Source organism: Amphiprion ocellaris, chromosome 5 (assembly GCF_022539595.1).
Source record: "Amphiprion ocellaris isolate individual 3 ecotype Okinawa chromosome 5, ASM2253959v1, whole genome shotgun sequence".
Taxonomy (NCBI): Eukaryota; Metazoa; Chordata; class Actinopteri; family Pomacentridae; genus Amphiprion; species Amphiprion ocellaris.
The window spans coordinates 12267454-12286713 of NC_072770.1; the positions used below are offsets into that span (position 1 = coordinate 12267454).

The following is a 19260-nucleotide window of genomic DNA, read 5'->3' on the forward strand; positions in this document are numbered from 1 at the left end:
TCCTGTGTTTACAAGGGTTGTCACAAGATACAAACTACCCCTGATAGTTTAAATCTGCTTGAAGTCCTTAAAATTGAAGAACGGTGTTTGTCTCATTGTTTAAGTGCTACACGCTGTATATCCTAAATAGACGCAATAATTGCGATTTTCATTTATAATCGATTGATTGTTGAGTTCTGTCAGATATGTTTGAGGTGTTTCATCCTTTAAATGATCTGTTCCATTTGCATTCTGGCTTTTGGTATTCTATAAGCAGTCACTGATCATCAACTCAGACACTGATTTCCTCCATTCATGAGTTTTGCAGTGCTTTTCTGTTTTTGCACATGTTGTCTGTTTCTGTTGTTATTGCCCAGTATCTGCAGTATGATGCTTTCTCTACTTTCAGTACCACAGAAAAACAAGTTCTTTGAATGTTTGCATCCACTGTGTTGCAGAAGCACTTGTTCTTGTGGCCTGCCTTGTGTCTACACATTCAGTGTTCTTACATTTTTCATCCATCTCACGCAAATCTGATGGAACAGATGTGCTCTGATTTAGTTAAATTAATTTGTCTGCACAGGTGGAGAAACAGTCTGTACACCTGAGCTGAAGCAAATTAAAAGCTTTCGGATTATTTTCTAGCATTTCAGCTCTCGGCTTGAATAGAAAACCTAGAAATCCTGCACACTGTCAGTCGCACCATATTAACAAAACCATATTCCATCTTCCACGAAGTAGTAGATTGTGAAAAATCACTGAAGTCTTAATTTCCTGTTAATATTTTTTGTATTTTAATTTAAAAGTAGCAATACTTCAAATCTTCAAAATCATGTTCTGGAAACGGGAATGTTCTCCTGGAGTTGGATTAATTATGGCAATTAGTTAAATACTGTAATTAGTTATTGTAGAAAACACCTTAATGTTAGAAACTAACTAACCTCATTACATCTAGTAGGAACTAAGGCTCTCATTAGACTCTTTTTACACTGTGTTTGTTGGGTTTTAGTCATTTCTGGGTTTTTTTTTTTTTTTTTTTTTTAGTTTGTTTTGGTGTTGAATTAAAGTGCATGTTGTGAAATGTCAGTCTTTAAAGCACAATCTTTCTTTTTTTTGTGGTCAGAGCCTGGCTGGAGGTCAGGGGCAGGAAGCAGTAAGTCAGAACTTGCCTATTTTTAACAAAAGCTCTGTCTGTGAGTTGGGGGGGATAGTTGAGCTGCTACTTGGTCCCACTGATCATAAATGCTCGCACCTTGCTGTCATGTTGAAATGTAGACTGCAAGCGTCGGGCTCAATGGTCGGATAGCGTGAAGCTCCACTGAGGTGATGCGCTGCAAGTCTGATTTGCAACGTGCTGCAGTTGAACTCAGGGGTGTCATTTGAGTCACAGTGGGGGTCACTCATGACAGCATCCTTTGTAGGTTCAGATGGAGGCCAGGGTGAAACTCAGTCACGCACAACAAGACAAGGAATGCCCTGTTGTGGATAGAAAATCAGGGAAAGTAAGGGCATAACAAGTGTTTGTGATTGAATAGAACATGTATATCTGTTGTTGTGTTTCTTGTAATAGTGTATTTGTTTGTATTTTGATTATTTATAACTTCCACTAGGAGGTCAGTGGATCAGGGAGGTTGTAGAGAGATCCACTGATAACAGGAGTTTACAGATTCTGAGCCCACTTTCACACAGTTGGCTCTTTGTGTTGTTTTTTTTTCAGCAGTGACTTGTGGTCGGGGCCCCCCCGCAGAAGCAGAAATAGCACAATGAAAGCCATTAACATATTTTTACACAGTTACGTCACAAAGATCCCAGCTAAACCTCGAGTTGTACATCACTGTGTGCATCTTATGGAGCTCCATACTTTTGTTGTGCACCGTCATCGCTGACTGGCAGACACGCACTTCCTAACAGAGAGGCTCATTCACATTTCTGCAGTTATCAATCAACAGCAGTGTCAGTGTCACTGTCATTAATAGACACATTGTCAGTCTGTGACCTCCTGACTGCATCCACCAACCATGAACATTTACATTCAAACTTGGGCAGCCGCCTGCTGTTCTCCTGACGTACCAGACTGTATGTGTTTGGGATTTTCCAACTTGTGTCTGGTATCACTTTGCAGATCAATCTTCATGACAAGTCTTTGTGGAAAAGCAAAATACAGACTTTTAGACATGAATAACTTGCAAATCCATACAGTTACTTTCTTCGTTTCTTTCTTTTTTCTTGTGCAGCAGAGAAAATATACTTTGTCCTCTCAGTATTCAGTTGCGCTGTAAAGCAGTACACTGTGCCCTCTATTGGCTGTCATCATTAAAGTGTGAGGAAAAAGTTGGCAAACTGACAAATAGGACAAAAATAAACCTTGGTATGCTTTTTATTTAACAATATATATTCAGGAAATGTATGTACAGTCAGAATATTTAGACAGTTTTGCTTTTGGCGCAGTAAATAATGTTGTATATTTAATTTTAAAGGTGTGCACTCAGTAACTCAATGAAAGTGAAAATGTATACTTAGAAATGTTTGCAAATCTGTAAGAATTTTTCATTTAAAAAAGTATTCAAACTCTTAGGTTACTACTATGTAGAGGCTTCTTTGGCTGCAGTTTGAGCCTCCAGTATTCTCAGTTAAGTCTTTTCAGGCTTTGTATGCCTGAATTTGGATAGTTTATCCCATTCTTCCTGGAAGATCATCTCAGGCTCTGTCAGATTGCATGGGAAGTATTAGAACTTCCATCTTCAGGTTTAAGTCTGGGCAGTGGTTGGGCCACTCAGGGACAATCAGACTTGTCCTGAAACGACTCCAGTGTTGCTTTAGGTCACTTTGTATAGCATTAAAATCCTAAAACAGAGACTCATTAAAGCAACAAAGCTTTGTACTTGTTGACATTATAAGACTGTTCCTCAGTCATCCTAGCCACAGGTCAAGCAGTCTGAAGCAGTTTTTCCTCCGTATGCATTTGTGTATTGGTTGCTTTCATCCATGCATGATGCTGCCCCACCATGCTTCACTGTAGGGACACTATTAGCAGGGGATCGGCAATTTTTAGAGGTCAATTTATGTCTGAGAAAGGGGATTGTTTTTGTCACACTCTCAAAGTTCTGTCATGTGCTTGTAACTAAAGTTGCTTCCATCTGGCTACCCAACCATAAAGGCCTAATTGATGGAGAGCTGCTGAGATGGTCATCCTTCCAGTAGGCTTCTGTCTCTGCAGACGACTGTTGGGTTCTTGTCCACCTCCCTGACACAGCCCCTTGTTGCCGGGTTACTCATTTTGAGTGTAGATTGATGGACTAAATGTATCCAGATAGATAAAATTCGCAGAAAATGAAGATGTCTGATTGCTTTCCAAAGCAACTGTGTTTGTCATAGTTACTTTGTATAGCGTTAAAATTGTAGAATTCTGGAAAATCCTAAAACAGAACTTGATTAAAGCAATAAACCTTTGTACTTGGTGATTCTTATTCTTTGTGGAGCGGGTTTTCTTTAAATACATCTGTGTATTTAATTGCTTTCATCCATGCATGATGCTGCCACCACCATGCTTCATTGTAGGGACGTTATTAGCAGGTGATGAGCAACATATGTAGTTTAGTTCTTGTCCAGGAACAGAGAATCTTTTTCTCGTGGTCTCAGTTCTTTAAATGCAGGCTGTCATGTGCCTCAAGTTGCTTCTGTCCAGCTATCATTAAGGCCTGAATGATGGAAAGTTTCTTAGATGGTCATCCTTCCAGTAGGTTCTTCTGAAGCTCTGTTAGAGACTGTTGGCTTCTTGGTTACCTTTCTGACCCAGTCCCTTCTCATTCAGTTATTCAGTTTGAGTGTAGATTGACGGACTAAATGCACCAGATAGATAAAATTTGCAAAAAGGGAGGGTGTCTGATTGCTTTCCAACCAATTGTGTATGTAATATGTCCATGTTGACTTGTCTTTTCTACCACGCTACGTTAAATGTGTGCTCAGACCCAAGGCAGTGAAAGTTTGCCTTGTGTAATGTGTGATTTTGACTGCCTGACCATTTGTACACAGGGCAGTTATTTTTGGTATTTATATCCCTGTACTAGCTGTACTGTTTGTGACACGGATAAGGTTTTCATTGATTTATGTCTCTTAACTGTGCTCACACTAAACACTGTGATGCTGTGTCAGTGCTCCAGTTGAAAATGGACTCTCTGTTTGTTGTTGTTGTTGAATCTCTTCAAACACTCAGCAGTTTATTTCCCAGCTGATTAAAGCGCTCTCCTTTGTAGATCAGTGTTTATGTTCATGTTAAATCATGGGGCTTCCTGTCTGCTCTGCCAAGTCAGCAGCCAGTAATTCCTCAAGTGGCAAGTAAAGTTTTTTTTATTAGTCATTCCATTTAGTCATTCCACGGCTTTGGTAACAATACAGTAAATGAACTGAATGGTCACAAGCACGTAGACACATGACAGTAGAACGCCTATTTCTGGAAAGGCAACAGGAAAAACTACAAATGTCTCCACAAAATTGGAAGTACACTTTTGTAGAGGATGCTTTAGCATTAACAGATCAAGTTATTGATGTCTCTATGAGGCCTTTGTGGCAAAGCACGATTTAATGTTGGCAAAGGAACTTTAGCTTTAACCCTGTATTTCCAGGATGAGGTTGGTAGTTCACGTACATCATGACAGTAACTTGCTGCATAGTTGACGTGCTCCAGAGCAGGATATGTTCAAGATCAACACACCATCATTCCTGGAAAGTTCATCATCATTCCTGGAAAGTCCATCAGAGTTCTATGCTCAGATAGTGAGAGGTTGCTGGGAAGGCAGTGGTTTTACATACTGTCTAAACCCTGATGAGAATAGATATGAAAGATACAGATCCTCAGTGGAGAGAATTTCAATCATTCTCACCTTTTCTTTTTCTGTTGATGGCAAGAAATGTCAAAGCAGTTATAATGTTCTCAAGGCCTTTGTATAGCAGTATGAGCCTTAAACAGACTGATTAAAGCAATAAGGCCTTGTACTTGTTGACCTTATAATTACTTACAGTGAGCCCAGTCACCGGTATGAATTATGTTTTTATATTTTGTTCTTTAATGCTCACAAGAATGAAACAAGGCCAAAACTAAACTAAAGAACACATATAAGCCACACATTAATCTAACAGAGTACATAAGAGTCCCATCTGTTCATGGGGGGCAATGATATTGATCAGCTTTCCTTCCTGACTTCAGCTGCTGCAGTTGTGCTGCTTTTAGTCTGGATTATAGTTTTTAAACTCCGCATATTGGTTAAGGATTATAGTTTGATCCCATTGTGAGAAATATGCAGCTTCAGACCTGTGCATGTGTGCAATTGGTCATCTGGTACTCACACTGAATGAGCTTATAGTGAGATTCATTCATTCTTGTTTATATTTCTCATCTTGTCAGTGACTGCTGATCCTTAGAGCAGCAGAGACTTTAATCTGTTTTTGAAAAATTAAGTGTTAATATATGTGTTGGCAGTCTCTATTAAATAATGCATGGAATCAGAAGCTAGTTTTTCTGTCAAAGGTGTAAGAATTCATCTCAGAAGGGTGAAAAACAGTGAATGCTAACATTGCTTAACAATTTATAACAGGAAAATTGTCATGATACACATACATAAACATGTACAGATCCATGAGCATTCTTATCAGCAATTTCTGTTCTACTCTCTGAACCCCACAACACACAGGTGAGCTTGAAAAGCCTGTTTATGTGAAAATAAATGATAAAAATATACAATTTATCATCTAAAAACTGTAAAAACAGAATGAATCCTTGAACTAAACAGGTGTGACATTAAAAAAAAGGTTTTAAATTAACTGTAGTATGGTGATAATTGTTAACACTTGTGGGCACTAGGAAAATACTGTGCATGTTGATTTCAGGCTTTTTTTTTAGAAGGCCGTGCTGTTTCCAAAGAGATGCAAAAAACAAACAAAAAAAACCAAACATCCAGAAACTTCTTGCAGTTCATAGTTTGAAATTATGTGTAACTATTCTTGTTATGATGTTGTGTTATCAATACAAGGAGACAGATACGGTAGCTGAATCTGCAACTTTGTTCAGCTTAGTCCTATTTAGCTGCATATAGGGATGATAAGAATAGAGCCAATATTTCGATGTAGGCTGCTGACACGTTTTTACTGTATGACAGAAACAATAGGCCTTGAAGTATTAAGTAGAAAGGGGGTTGATGACGACCAAGTCAAGGAAATATGTTGTTATGATTTATGCTAAAAGGGAAGGAATCATTAATGTTGACTTACATTTTTTGATTTGAAAGAACACAACTCCAAGGCTTGCTTTTTAAAGAAACCTTCTGCTTGGTGAGAAAAGATAAAGTCGAAGTAACCAAGCCGAGCTGTTCGAGGTTTGTTTGCAGCTTGTACTACTGACCTATCACTGGCTCGTTTGCAGTCAAACACGGTGCGCTTTGATTGGTTAATTGCAACTGCTAGGAATAACAAGAAAACTAAATGAAGCCAAGTTGGTGCTTTGGGCACAGGAACCAGTATAATTGTAGGGGGGAGTCTAATTCCTGAAACCTCACCCGTCTTATAAAACGCTGCTGACTAGTTAGGATTCCACCTCTAAATGTTTGTTTTGCTGAGGGCAGCTCAGTGCATAATGGTGGAAGAAAGAAGGGTTTGTGCTGCAAGCATGCAACAGTTGTTATGCAGCATTCAGTTTACCTTCCTGTCTTACATTTCCCACTCCTGTTTTGACAGTTGTAGTAGATTTCATTTTCCAAATTTTGTGTTTTTTCAGGGCAGACAGAACAGAAGATGGTGTCCTAATTTGTGTTCCTTTTTGTTTACCTGCAGGACAACAGAAATGTTATTCAGTCACTCGTCTTTGTCCCTCCATCTGTTGTGTACTTTGAATAATTCAGTGTAGTCTGAATGGACAGGTATTACATCCTGGACTGTCTGTCTTTGAAGAGTTGTGGGATCAAAGAGTGCTGGACTGCATAGCTGACCTCAAATCTCCCTCATACCTGAAGGATTAGATTAGCCTGGCATCAGTGAGCCATATCACCATATCATATTCATCACACCCTACGGACTCTGCTCCTGCACACACACACACACACACACACACACACACACACGCACACACACACACACACACACACACACACACACACACACACTGAGTGATATGTAAGGCTGAACTCACAGTACAGATCCTCCTGACCTGCACTGGATTTTCCCATTTGGATGATTGCCATCTTTGTTCCAGCAGACTTGCCCTCACAGTGAAATATCTCGCTAATGACATTAGATGGAATGAAGCTGATGTTCAGGCTCCTGTAAATAACATCAAAAGGCTGATGTGGAGCAGTTGGTCAGGCTGCCCCCTCGTATTAACCCACATTACAGCAACTATAGACTTTTAATAGCCAGCACGTTGTCGGACTGAGGCCTCCTAATGCCGTCTGACTGTTTATTGGTTTCGACTGTTTGGATTCGTGTCTGCGTTCTGTCAGACTTCACTTTGTCTCGCCAGCCTGTGGGCTTGAAAACGCTTCCAAACACGACTGTGTGTTGGCACCGACCATCTGGATTTGCCCCATCATCCTCATTTCCTTTATTGGTGTTGCTCTGCACAATTAAATTCTGCTGATTTTACTGCTCAGTGTGCTTGCAGTTGTTGGCGCGTATAACTCTATATGCGAAAATAGATGCATAAAACCCAGTTCAATCTACCCAGATGGAGCTGTGTGCAATGAAATGATGTCACTGAGGTCAATTGGGTCTGACAACAACAAATTTGAAGTATAAATCTGACCTCTGTGGCCTGCTGGTCGACTCTGTTGCAGCTGAGACTCTCCAGGCTTCATTAGATGCCACTAACACAACAATTTCAGAATAAATAGTCATCGGTTGACGTGCATTGAGGGTAATGGAGTGTTCTTTTAGAGCTTAGGAAATTTTCCTTCAATGTTTTTTCAAAGTAACTTGCTGAAACTTCTGACAAAACCAGTGTAGTGTTTTAATATTTTCCACACATAGATTTAAGGTTTTTAGTTTGAAGCTATACTCTGGAGTGCGATATGGAGCAATGTTTTTCTGCTAACGTTTCACACTCCTATACTGTCTACAGGTAGTGTTCACATACCAAGAAATGCAACAAAGAAATTAATACTGTTAGCAAATATAACTTGATGCAAACAATGTAAGTTAACGAATCCCTCAAGCAACTAGACTTCTGTTTAAGATCGTAAAAGAGAAGTCCAGCTGCTTTCTACTGAAGCTCCAATGATTACAATGACCTGGATGACTGAGAATTGACACAGAAATCTGTGGATAATGTTTAATAATGAAGGAATCACATTCAACATGTTTAACTGCAAGAAAACTCTGAAGGGTGATTCTTGAAGCATCTGAGGTCCTTCCTCATCTTGAAAACATCAGAAATAGTTTTACCAAATAAATCAGTCTGGACTAAGGTTTAAGGTCAGAACTTCCAATGTTACAAAAAGACAAATTAAATTCTTACATCATGTCTGGTTTATGTCCTTTAATAGACCTTAGAGTGTAATGAAAATGACGAAAATGAAAAACAGTTAAGCTGTCTATTTTTGTCCCTCTGCACCTTCAGTAAATTTCTTGAGATTTGGCACAAACATTCACTTTGACTGAAAGATGAGCTGGTTAGAATTTGAAGGACACAACACATCTTTTGGCCGTAACGCAAGCTTTAAATCTTTCATGCTAATATCTAGAATAATAAACTAATGAGATAGTGACATTTTCCATCCAAAACTTCAAAGATCAGCTTCACTGTGACACCAAAATGTTCCGCTAAAAGAGTGTCCTGGACATTTTTCAACAGCATCGTTCAGAGGCTTTGTTACTATAGTTCACATTTGTTCAGATACTGAATTGTTGACAGTTATCTTGGGTGTCTACTTTAAAACTGTGGTGATTGTTTAAGGTTGAAGATGTGTGTGAAGCTTCTATGTTTTAGAATCTGTAGCTTCTTTGCAGCAGCAGTTGAAGAAATGTCTACTGGCATTGCAACAGCTTTTTGTTCTGTCAGAATCAGTTTTATTGGCCAAACATGTGAACACATACAAGGACATAAATGATATAAATCTGGACAGACGCGGGTGTAAAATGCAACTTGACTAGTTGGTGGAGGTGTATATCTATGTTATGTTCTCATCCTGAATGGAGGTTTTTATGAATAAACTCCCATGTTCAGTTACAGCTCGGTGTGCGTATTTAAAAATGTGTGTATTTGTATTTCCTCAGGTGTTCTTGGGTCCAAACGGTGAGGTGGAGGAGTACTCTGTGATCCCTGTACAGGTGAACACAGCCATCAGCTCAGACCTGATCCTGGACCAGAAAGAGGAGCATCTCTTCATCATGACCAAAAACATGGTATATATAAAACACACACAGATACAACACACAGTACCCTTCCTGTGTTGCAGCGGTAAATAAAGAGAAATCATTTTGACTCTCCTGTTTCTGCCCCAATTCTCCCTCTTCCGTGAAGGCAGCATGTAGTTGGGATTATTCTAATGACCATATCTTCAATTTGCATTGTTGTGCTGTGAAATGTGGGCCAGCTATTCTTGTTTTAATCAGATTTTTAGAAGCTTAGTGTGGGTGGTTTGCACGACTGAACATGACTGTCGCTGTCCCGGTTCCAGCTGCAGAAGAGGCCGGTGGCTGAATGCCAGCAGCACACCGACTGTCACTCCTGTCTGCTGGCCCACGACCCCTACTGTGGCTGGTGTGTCCTGGAGGGAAGGTGAGACAAACACTTGCAAAGATGTTCTCGTCTAGCGAAAGGATGCACTGACGGTAGCACATTAATCATAAGAAAGTTTACGAAGTGAGTTTCCAAAGTTCTTCACAGACAGGACGAAAAGAAGAGAAGGAAACTCAGGAAGACTATTGAACAGCAGAAGGTCGGTCAGTCCAAACAGAAAGAGGCAAAAGTGGAAAAATAGACTTAAACATGCTAAAAGATTTACAGAATACATCAATACAGTAACACCAGATAAAATATTGATAGAAACAAAAGTGCTGCATCCAACTATGGAAGAAGAACAAGCGGAATAAAAGAAAATAGAGCGTAAATTCATAAAGACAAGGCTAGAATATTAATAACAGTTGGGGTAATTAATAAGTAAATGCATAAATAAATAAATGGTAAATGAGAATAGAATGAGCAATGCAATAAATATAATTAACAATAAATAACTGAGTAATGGAGATGTGAGAAAATTAATTCGTGAATAACTTTTTCCAGATCTCATTGTAAAAAAAAATATTTCAGTCTGGAGAGGATTCAAGTATGAAGAACGAACAGCACGATATCATATCAACTAGTGAATTAGATTTCTGTCTTTTATTTGCATTTCATCAATGCAGAAGCTCAGTAGTTGCAGCGCTTATTTGTTCTTGAATTTTCAGTTTTGTATCAATCTCATTTAAATGTATGTTTATGCTTCTTGTTTGTCAGCAAAATCTTCCTACCCCCCTTCAAATGAAACGTACAAAAGGGATGATTGCCTGCCTATAGAAAGTAATCTAAAACGCACAGTCACAGTTAAAGCTCCTTAATATTACTAATCAGATTTACTATTATTAACTTACATTGCTACTGTTAAAGCCAATCCAAATATGTTTTCCTGAGTACCAGACACTTACATGCTAAATGCTAAAACATAGGGCTAACATTCTTTCTGTTTATTTCTTTATTGTATGTGTGAATCAGTATGAATGTATTTATGTAGGTATATTTTGTATGGATGTTTGACTGCTAATATACTTAAAATATAATACTTCTATAAGTTTTAACATTAAATGATGATTAGCCACCATAGTGACTAGCAGTATAGTGAGAGTTTTGGTAAAACTTTTTGTCTGTTACGACTAGTCAAGTCAAATAAAGTCACTGGTTTTAATTTTGCTATATAAATAACGCTAAGTTGACTTGACTTGCTAATAAATTTATCTTTAAGGTTGAGCGTTTAACTATTATTTGAACTCAAAAACAACAAACTTCTGCTTTAAATGTATGATGCATTTAGCTGCCTGTTGGTCACCACAGCAACACTTCCAGTCAGTTGTGATGAGTCATTTTAGTTTTTTGCTGAAAAAAAAATATACTATTTTAGTGTTTTTTGTACAACATTTTTCCTGAGCAGCAGCCACAACTGCATGATAATTCACTACAACACAAGTAGAGACGAGTTGTAAAGTGTGAAGACCCATGATGACATAAAGCTAAGTTAACATGAGCTTACCGGTCATTTAAGACCAAGTAAAGTTGAAGCAGCAGCCATTTGTGTGTGTTAAAACAAAGAACATGTGCTTGTTTTGCTTATAAATTGTACTTTTTTATTTTTCTGGGGCACTAACAAGATTTGTTATGAGCAGAATCCATTATAAATGACCTGCAAATGAAGTTGTGCAAATGTTTTCATGAGTATTCGTGCAGATCTGACTGGAAAAAAGGACGAGAATCCTGACAGCATCCTTTTTAGCTTTTGATGTGTTTTTGCAAAGTCACGTTTAAAACTGATGGGATTATGTTTGAGTCTGATGAAAGAAAAACACCGACTCTGTCCCATCTGTGTCTCCTCCCCTGTCCTCTCCTTTCCCCCTCTGCTCTGCCTCACCAGCTGGCCTCCGCCTCTTTTCTTAGATGTTTTACGATCTTTTTTCCATGTTTACTTCTTCTATTCCTTCCATTCTGCCTGAGTAGCCTTGATTAATTTTGTAATTTTTTTTTTTTTTTTTTACAATATATATTGAGGTTTTTGTAGCTGGAGTGGAAATTAGTCTGGTATGAACCATCAATATACACTGAAGATCACTTTCAGGGTTTAATTTGATAGTGAGGCTAACTTCCTTTAAAAAAAAAGGGCGAATACAGTGTCCATAATGTCTGTGTTTCCCCTGCAGGTGTGTGTTGAAGTCACAGTGCAGTCGTGGGAACCAGCCTGGTCAGTGGCTGTGGAGCTTCGACATGGAGCAACAGTGTTTGACCGTCCAGGACCTCAGCCCCTCCAACGTCAGCAGGGAGGAGAGCAGGATGGTGAGTCTGTAATTCATTAAGTCAGGGAGTCAAGGAGCAAAACAGAACTCCAGTACAGGCAAAGGATTTGAGGGAGGAGGATGATAATCTTTCTTTACAGAGCCGGTTGACAGAAACGCACCTTTTTTTTTTTTTTTTTTTGCTTTCTTTTCAATGAGGTCAGATAATCATCCACCTCAAGCACCTCAGAGCTTGCAGAATGGAGTCATAGTCTCCTCACATACCTAAACACCCCAAAGCTCAGGGCAACACATCGACTCGCTGTAACTCATCCCGGATCCCTTATCGGCTGAGCTCAGAGCTTTACTGTTCCTGAGGATGGGGGTAATGTGTGTGTGTGTGTGTGTGTGTGTGTGTGTGTGTGTGTGTGTGTGTGTGTGTGTGTGTGTGTGTGTGTGTGTGTGTGTGTGTGTGTGTGTGTGTGTGTGTGTGTGTGTGTGCTGATGTGTGATTTTCAGTGTCATGGGAAGACGACGATCGCGGCCCTGTCCTGTCATGTTCTGGTGTTGTAGAAAAACATGGCATCTGTAATCTGTCTGGAAGATAGAAACAGAAAATATATACACAATACACACACTGTGTTTCTTCATAGGACGACTCAAGGACGGTGTGTGATTAAATACGTCTAAATAACTTTGTTGCTGTAAATTAGACCTGAATCAAGCCTGTATTTATTTGGGAATATTCCCTCACCTTCACTTTATTAGGTACAGCTTACTAGCACTGGGTTGGACTACCGTTTGTGTTCAGAACTGTTTTAACTCTTCATGGTGTAGATTCAACAAGATGCTGGAAAGATTCCAGAGAGATTGTGGTCCATGATGCGAGTCTTTTGTTCCACCACATCCCAAAATACCTCTATTGGATTGAGGTCTGGTGACTGTGGAGGCTATTGGAGTGCAGTTAAATCATTATCATGTTCAAGAAACCAGTTTCAGATGATTTGAGCTTTGTGAGATGGAGCATTATCCTGCTGGAAGTAGAGATCAGAAGATGTGTCATGAAGGGATGGACATGGTTAGCAACAATACTCAGGTAGGATGTGCAGTTTAGGTGATGCTCTGTTGGTACTAAGGGGCACAAAGTGTTCCAAGAAAATGTCCCCCAAGCCTGAACCATTGATACAAGGAAGGATGGATCCATGTTTTCATGTTGTTTAGGCCAAGTTCTGATCATCTGAATGTTCCAGTAGAAATGGAAACTCATCAGACCAGGCAACGTTTTTCAAATCTTCTGTTGTCCTTTTTTGGTGAAACTGTAGCTTCAGTTTCCTGATATTGGCTGACAGTAGTTGTACCCGGTGTGGTCTTCTGCCGCTGTATCTGCTTCAAGGTTGGATGTGTTGTGTGTTTAGAGATGGTCCTCTGTGTGCTTTGGTTGTAACGAGTGGTTATTTGAGTTGCTGTTGCCTTTCTATCATCTCCAACCAGTCTGCCCATTCTCCTCTGACCTCTCACATCAACGAGGCATTTTCATCCACACAACTGCTGCTCACTGGACATCTTCTCTTTTTCGGATTATTCTCTGTAAACTCTAGAGATGGTTGTGGGTGAAAATCCCAGTAGATCAGCAGTTTCTCAAATAGTCAGGCCAAGTTGTAAAAATTAATAGTCACTTAAATCACCTTTTTTCCTCATTCTTATGCTCAGTTTGAACTTCAGCAGGTCATCTTGACCTCATCTACCAGTCTAAATGCATTGAGATACAGCCATGTCACTGGCTGATTAGATATTTGCGTTAACAAGCAGCTGAATAGGTGTATCTAATGACATGGCCTATGAGTGTAAATACTCTGTAACATTAACTAGCTAAATGTCAGGTATCATGGATGAGGTCACAGCTCCTGGATAATGATCTGTTCTGGTAGCTCTAACTGTAAATGTGTTCATCCTGAGCACTGAGCTACTTTCATATTGTATGAGTGTCACTAGAAGTTAATTGAGCTTTTATTTTAGGTTCTTGATGATGAGAGAGGTGAAATGTCTTCAAGAATTTATAAAAAAAGGCATTCCAGTCTTAGGATTACCATTAGCTGGATGACTGAGAATCTACAGACTAGTTTCATATTAGAGCCTTCAATTTACATTTAAACTATCTGAGACACAAGGCTGAAACAATTAGTTAATTAATCTCTTGGTTGATGTACAGAAAGACAAGCGGCTATTTCTATAATGAGCTCTTTAGGAGATTTTTCAGGTGGAAATGCCAAATATTTCCAGTTCCATTTTCTCAGTATTTATCATTTGCTTCTGTTGTTTGTCTTATGAGAAGAGAAATTAACTGAATGAATCTTTGGATTTGTAAATGGACAAAACAAACACATACGATGGCATCAGCTCAAGCTTTTATGATGGGGTTTCTGTTTTCTTATGTTTTCTGGACCATGTGATTTAATTTAAAAAAATAACTGGCTGGTTAATAGATGGAAAAGAGAATTGTTAGTTCAAGCCATCATTTGTGGACCATTTTATGAATCACCCTCGTCCTATTTCACATGTTGCCTCGAGACATTCTTTGAGAAAGATGATGTGAATCTATGCAGAAAGGTTTAGTGTAACGAATCGGGAAGCAGGAGTCACTAAATAAGTTGCTAAATAACATAAATATAGTCAAATTAGTTATAAAAAACAAAGAAATCCATCTGTTTTTATCAGCTAATTCAACTTATATGGACTCAAGTCAAAGTCTGTTGCTGTGGGTGAATTGTTTGTGCACATCAGTAGCTGCTCTTTGTATATATGATTTAATTTTATTCATTTTGATTTGCTGCAAGGGGAAACAGGACATTTTCAGTATGTACGCTTTATCTGTATCTGTAAGCTACTGTTGTATACACTGTTTAATGTAATACAGCTTCTATTGGATTATGAGGATATGCTGTCTGTTCATATTGCTGCAACCATACAGCATAGAAGCAGCTTGTTGCATCTATAAAAATATAGCCTTAAAATGGCTCTGTGCTGATTCAAATCAGGAAATAAGTTAACAAAGGCAACTTTTAATACGTGAAAGTAAGTTTCCGTCTGAGGTTTCGGATGCTGTTCCACCAGTAAATAGTTGAAATGAGCACAAATAGGCAACGTTGCAGAGCAGAGACACTTTATCAAAAGAAAATCCAAGGAAGACATCACTGTAGAGGACGTCCTGTTTGATTGACAGATGATATCTTTGAAGTGCAGCACAGAAACATCACATGGCTGAGAAACATACAGCAGATGGAGCCAGAAAGTATAAAGTACAATAACTCAAAGAGCTCCTTTGTCACTGTGATTCATGTTCCTCTGGAAGGAAAATGCAATTTAGTTTTCAAATCCGATTTTTGCACATTGACATTTACAGGTGAGCGGATCAGATTTGTGTGTCTCGCTGTCATCGTGACCTCTGATGTCCTCTGCAACAGCACAGGTGTGGAGTTAATGAGGTCGAGGTTTCTGTCCCACAACTCTGGAAGTTGTTTCCGTCATTCTGTTTTTTTTACAATGTTAGTAGATGCTCAGTGGGTCTGCTGCTGCTGCTGGTTCACAATGATGTTTTGATAATAAAATGACAAGAAGAAAAAAGAGAAAGAGAAGGAAGAAGAAGGCAATCAGAACATAGAGAAGGAGGTAGAAGAAGGAAGAAGAAAATGGAAGAAGAAGAAAATAGTGAAGGCAGAAGAAGAAAATAGAGGAAGAAGAAGAAAATAGAGGGAGAAGAAGAAGAAGGGAAGAGGAAGAAGACACATCCAAGACATACTGGAATAAAACAAAATACAGGGTAAAACCATAAACACAGAACTAAAAACTATAATAGTAATAATAAATACATAAATAAGTAAATAAATAAAGGGGAAAAGAAAATGAACAATAAAATATAGTGCAAAAAATGAATTAGACGATAAAAATATGCAATAGAAATAGATGTCACATAAAAGCAAGCCTGTAAATAGGGTTTTAAGAAGTGATTTAAAAGAAGATTCACCATTTCAGCACCTGTAAATGTGATATAGATGTAGTTTAAGTCTAACCTGCAGACATGAATTTAATTTTTCCCATCTTATTTTTCACTTTCATTATCTTTCCTCAGGTTTCTCTGTCCATCCCAGGACTTCCAGTGTTAGAAAAAGGTGAATCCTACTCCTGCGTCTTTGAGGACAGCCACAGTCCGGCCACCGTCACTGAAACTGGAGTCACCTGTCATTCTCCCGACACCAGCCGAGTTCCCATGGTGCCTCCAGGACAGGGTGAGTGTCTTTCAAACCCCAGATCTGACCAAAACTCATGTACCTGGAGATTAATTATTGCTTTGAACTTTTCAACTTAGTGCCTGGAGGATTTGACTGCTCCCTGGATTAATCTTTGTGTGCGTCTGTTTTTGCATGCACAGTATGTTTGTGTTTGCATGACCAGAGATGCCCAACATGTATTCACTTCGGTCTTTTTTTTGTCAGTAAATTTAGGCTAACCCAATCCATTTTTCTAAGCCAGCTTACACAGCAGGGAGTAATCTCTATTTTAAAGCGCAGATCTCCCTGTAAATCAATTTCAGCCAGTGATTCTATGCCTGGACGGCAGATTTTGGTTTTCCTGGTTTGGTTGTTGTTGCAGTGCAATAAGAGCAGCTTGAGAGTCAACGAGGGGCCTGTAAATAAAAAGCGAAGGTCACAGTCACCCAAACATTTACATTATTTTTGTGTATCTCTTTCTCACACACATAGATTGTGGTTCCCAGGCCGGGATTCCTGAAAACTGCAGTTTGTTGTAGTTCTCAGGGTGCAGGACTCAGCAGGAATCAGCCCAGGGGGGGGTTTACTGAGATATGGACAAATGGGCTGTATTTAAGATTTTAGCTCTCATGGCTTACCTTTACTTAAAGAGGGTTAGAGCCACTGATCACCTAATAAAAGCCAGTTTTCTGTTTGACAAAGCTTCTGCATTGGACTGGAATTCAGTACACGACCAAACAAATCTTAAACTGCAAATCCTCTGTTTAGGCTGACTAAACTTCATCATCTGAATAAGTCATTTATGTTTCATACAAGTGAGTCAGCGCAGGGTTGAAAGTTCACTGAAACGTTGTAGAATCCTTTGTTATTAAACCTTTGTTACAGACAAGTAAGTGATTGAAGAGTTGTTTACCTTACAATTAATGCCTGTTAGGACCAGTTTGTACTGAAGTGCAAAAGACTAGATTTAGAATCTCAGGCAGAATCTGTGCCTGAACTGTAACTGTGATCTACCAAATCAGTAAAAGTGACAGTAAGTTTTTTTGATTTAGGAATAATTTCTCACCAAACTGATAACTGTTAGTTTTCACCTCTTAAGACAAGGTTCAGATTCTCAATTGTCCGTAATGAAATGGAAAATAGACATTTGAGATGTTAAAAGGAAGTCCATCCATTATCTATACACCGCTTAATCCTCACTAGGGTCGTGGGGGGGAGCTGGAGCCTATCCCAGCTGACTCAGGTGAAGGCAGGGGACACCCTAGACAGGTCGCCAGTCTGTCACAGGGCCACATACAGAGACAAACAATCACTCTCACATTCACACCTACGGGCAATTTAGAATAATCAATTAACCTCAGCATATTTTTGGACTGTGGGAGGAAGCCGGAGTACCCGGAGAAAACCCACGCATGCACAGGGAGAACATGCAAACTCCATGCAGAAAGATCCCGGGAAAGCCGGGACGCGAACCAGGGACCTTCTTGCTGCAAGGCGAAAGTGCTAACCACTACACCACTGTGCAGCCCGTTAAAAGGAAGTGAAAAACATTTTTTGTTTTTTTTTTTATTCGGCATTCCTTTTACAAATAGTGAAATATTCTAGATTGAGATTTGTTAAAGTACTAAAGTCACAAACCAGAAGTTTCAGAACGTGTACTGCACAGTGCACAATTTAAGGGTTTGACCAATCAGATTCTAATGAAAAACAAGAGAACGTGTAGTCTAAACCAAAATCACAAAGTGAAACAAATATGTAGGGAACTGAAACTGGTGAGGGAGGACCAGAGATAAAAAGTGAGTTTGCTTAAGATGTGATCTAAGCTTCTTTCTCAATGGGAATAGGAATCATAGAAACACAAGTTGTTCATCTTGCAAGACAGGTGTTTCCAGATGTGCTGCTCTCTTCTGAACAAGCACAAAGAAACAGATGATCTGAGTGCAGCAGAGGAAAGACGCTTTCATCTTTCATCCAGCAGTATCAGCTCGGAACAGAAACCTGTGGGACCTTGATAGACCATCTACAGTCCAGAGAAGTCTACTTACGAATGGTGTTTATGGAAGACTTGCAGCTAAAAAGCCATTAATCTGATGTGGCGATGAATCCAAGAGACCCCCCTGTGCACAGAAACACAAGAAATTGGTGAAGATTTACAATTTAAAACATTAGAAACAGTTTGTTCACTGAATTCCTGGAAAACAGTGAAGCACTGGAGGTTCTTTGTAGGTTTGGGACTGCACTTCTGCAGTTTGATCAGAATTATTGGCCTCTTCACTGATTCTGATTGATCAAATTCAATCAGCAACATGATTGTGTTATACGTTGGAGTCACTGTTTCTTAGATGTTTATCTGTCTGTGTGTTATCCAAACCGATCTTCATTAAAACTGAACAGAGCTGAACTGACAACGAGCCCGAAAGTCCAGCCAGAGAAGAAAAACTGTCTTCTGCTACAATAATAACAATAAGTCCTGCTGCAGATGGTTCACAGAACATCGTGGAGTCAGTCTGGGACTATATGAAGACAAGAGAACAATAGAAAAACTGTGACAAGTTCAAGATGCTGAACAGCCAACTTGTCAAATACCTTAAAGATGTCTTCAAGGAGGAGAACTGGTGTTGTTATAAAGCCAGAGAGTCCTCAAACCCAATCTGAATTTGATATTTTACTTTTTATTCACTGTATTTGATGTTAATCAATCAATAAAAAAATACTCTAGACATTGTTAATGAAAGCTTAAGTCCCTTAAAGCTCTGTGAATACTGTGTAAAAGAAGTAAAGGACATAGAAAATAGAAGATATGGAGATATATTATCCATTATCGTACCAAAATACCAAAAATAATAACCATTTCTTGCCAGGCTAAATCCCGCTGTAGAGTTGCGCTTGACTCGCCAGCATTACCTTTGTTGTTCTTTTAGCATGACTAATTGCAAGAAAAGGGAAATTATCTTCTCATGCAAGTTTAGTTTTTTGTATTTTTTCCACCATTTCCACTGTTTATGATTGTTTGGTG

General features: G+C 39.0%; 1 protein-coding gene across 2 annotated transcripts in view; it reads left to right on the forward strand.

The window, feature by feature from the left end:
- Positions 1-19260, forward strand: part of plxnb1b (plexin b1b) — a 130073-nt gene that overhangs the window by 80865 nt on the left and 29948 nt on the right. For both annotated transcript variants that reach the window (XM_023292067.3, XM_023292068.3), the window contains exons 6-9: positions 9238-9366; positions 9642-9742; positions 11908-12040; positions 16106-16262. In XM_023292067.3, the coding sequence (XP_023147835.2) occupies positions 9238-9366; positions 9642-9742; positions 11908-12040; positions 16106-16262 (520 nt within the window). The remainder of the gene's footprint in view (positions 1-9237; positions 9367-9641; positions 9743-11907; positions 12041-16105; positions 16263-19260) is intronic.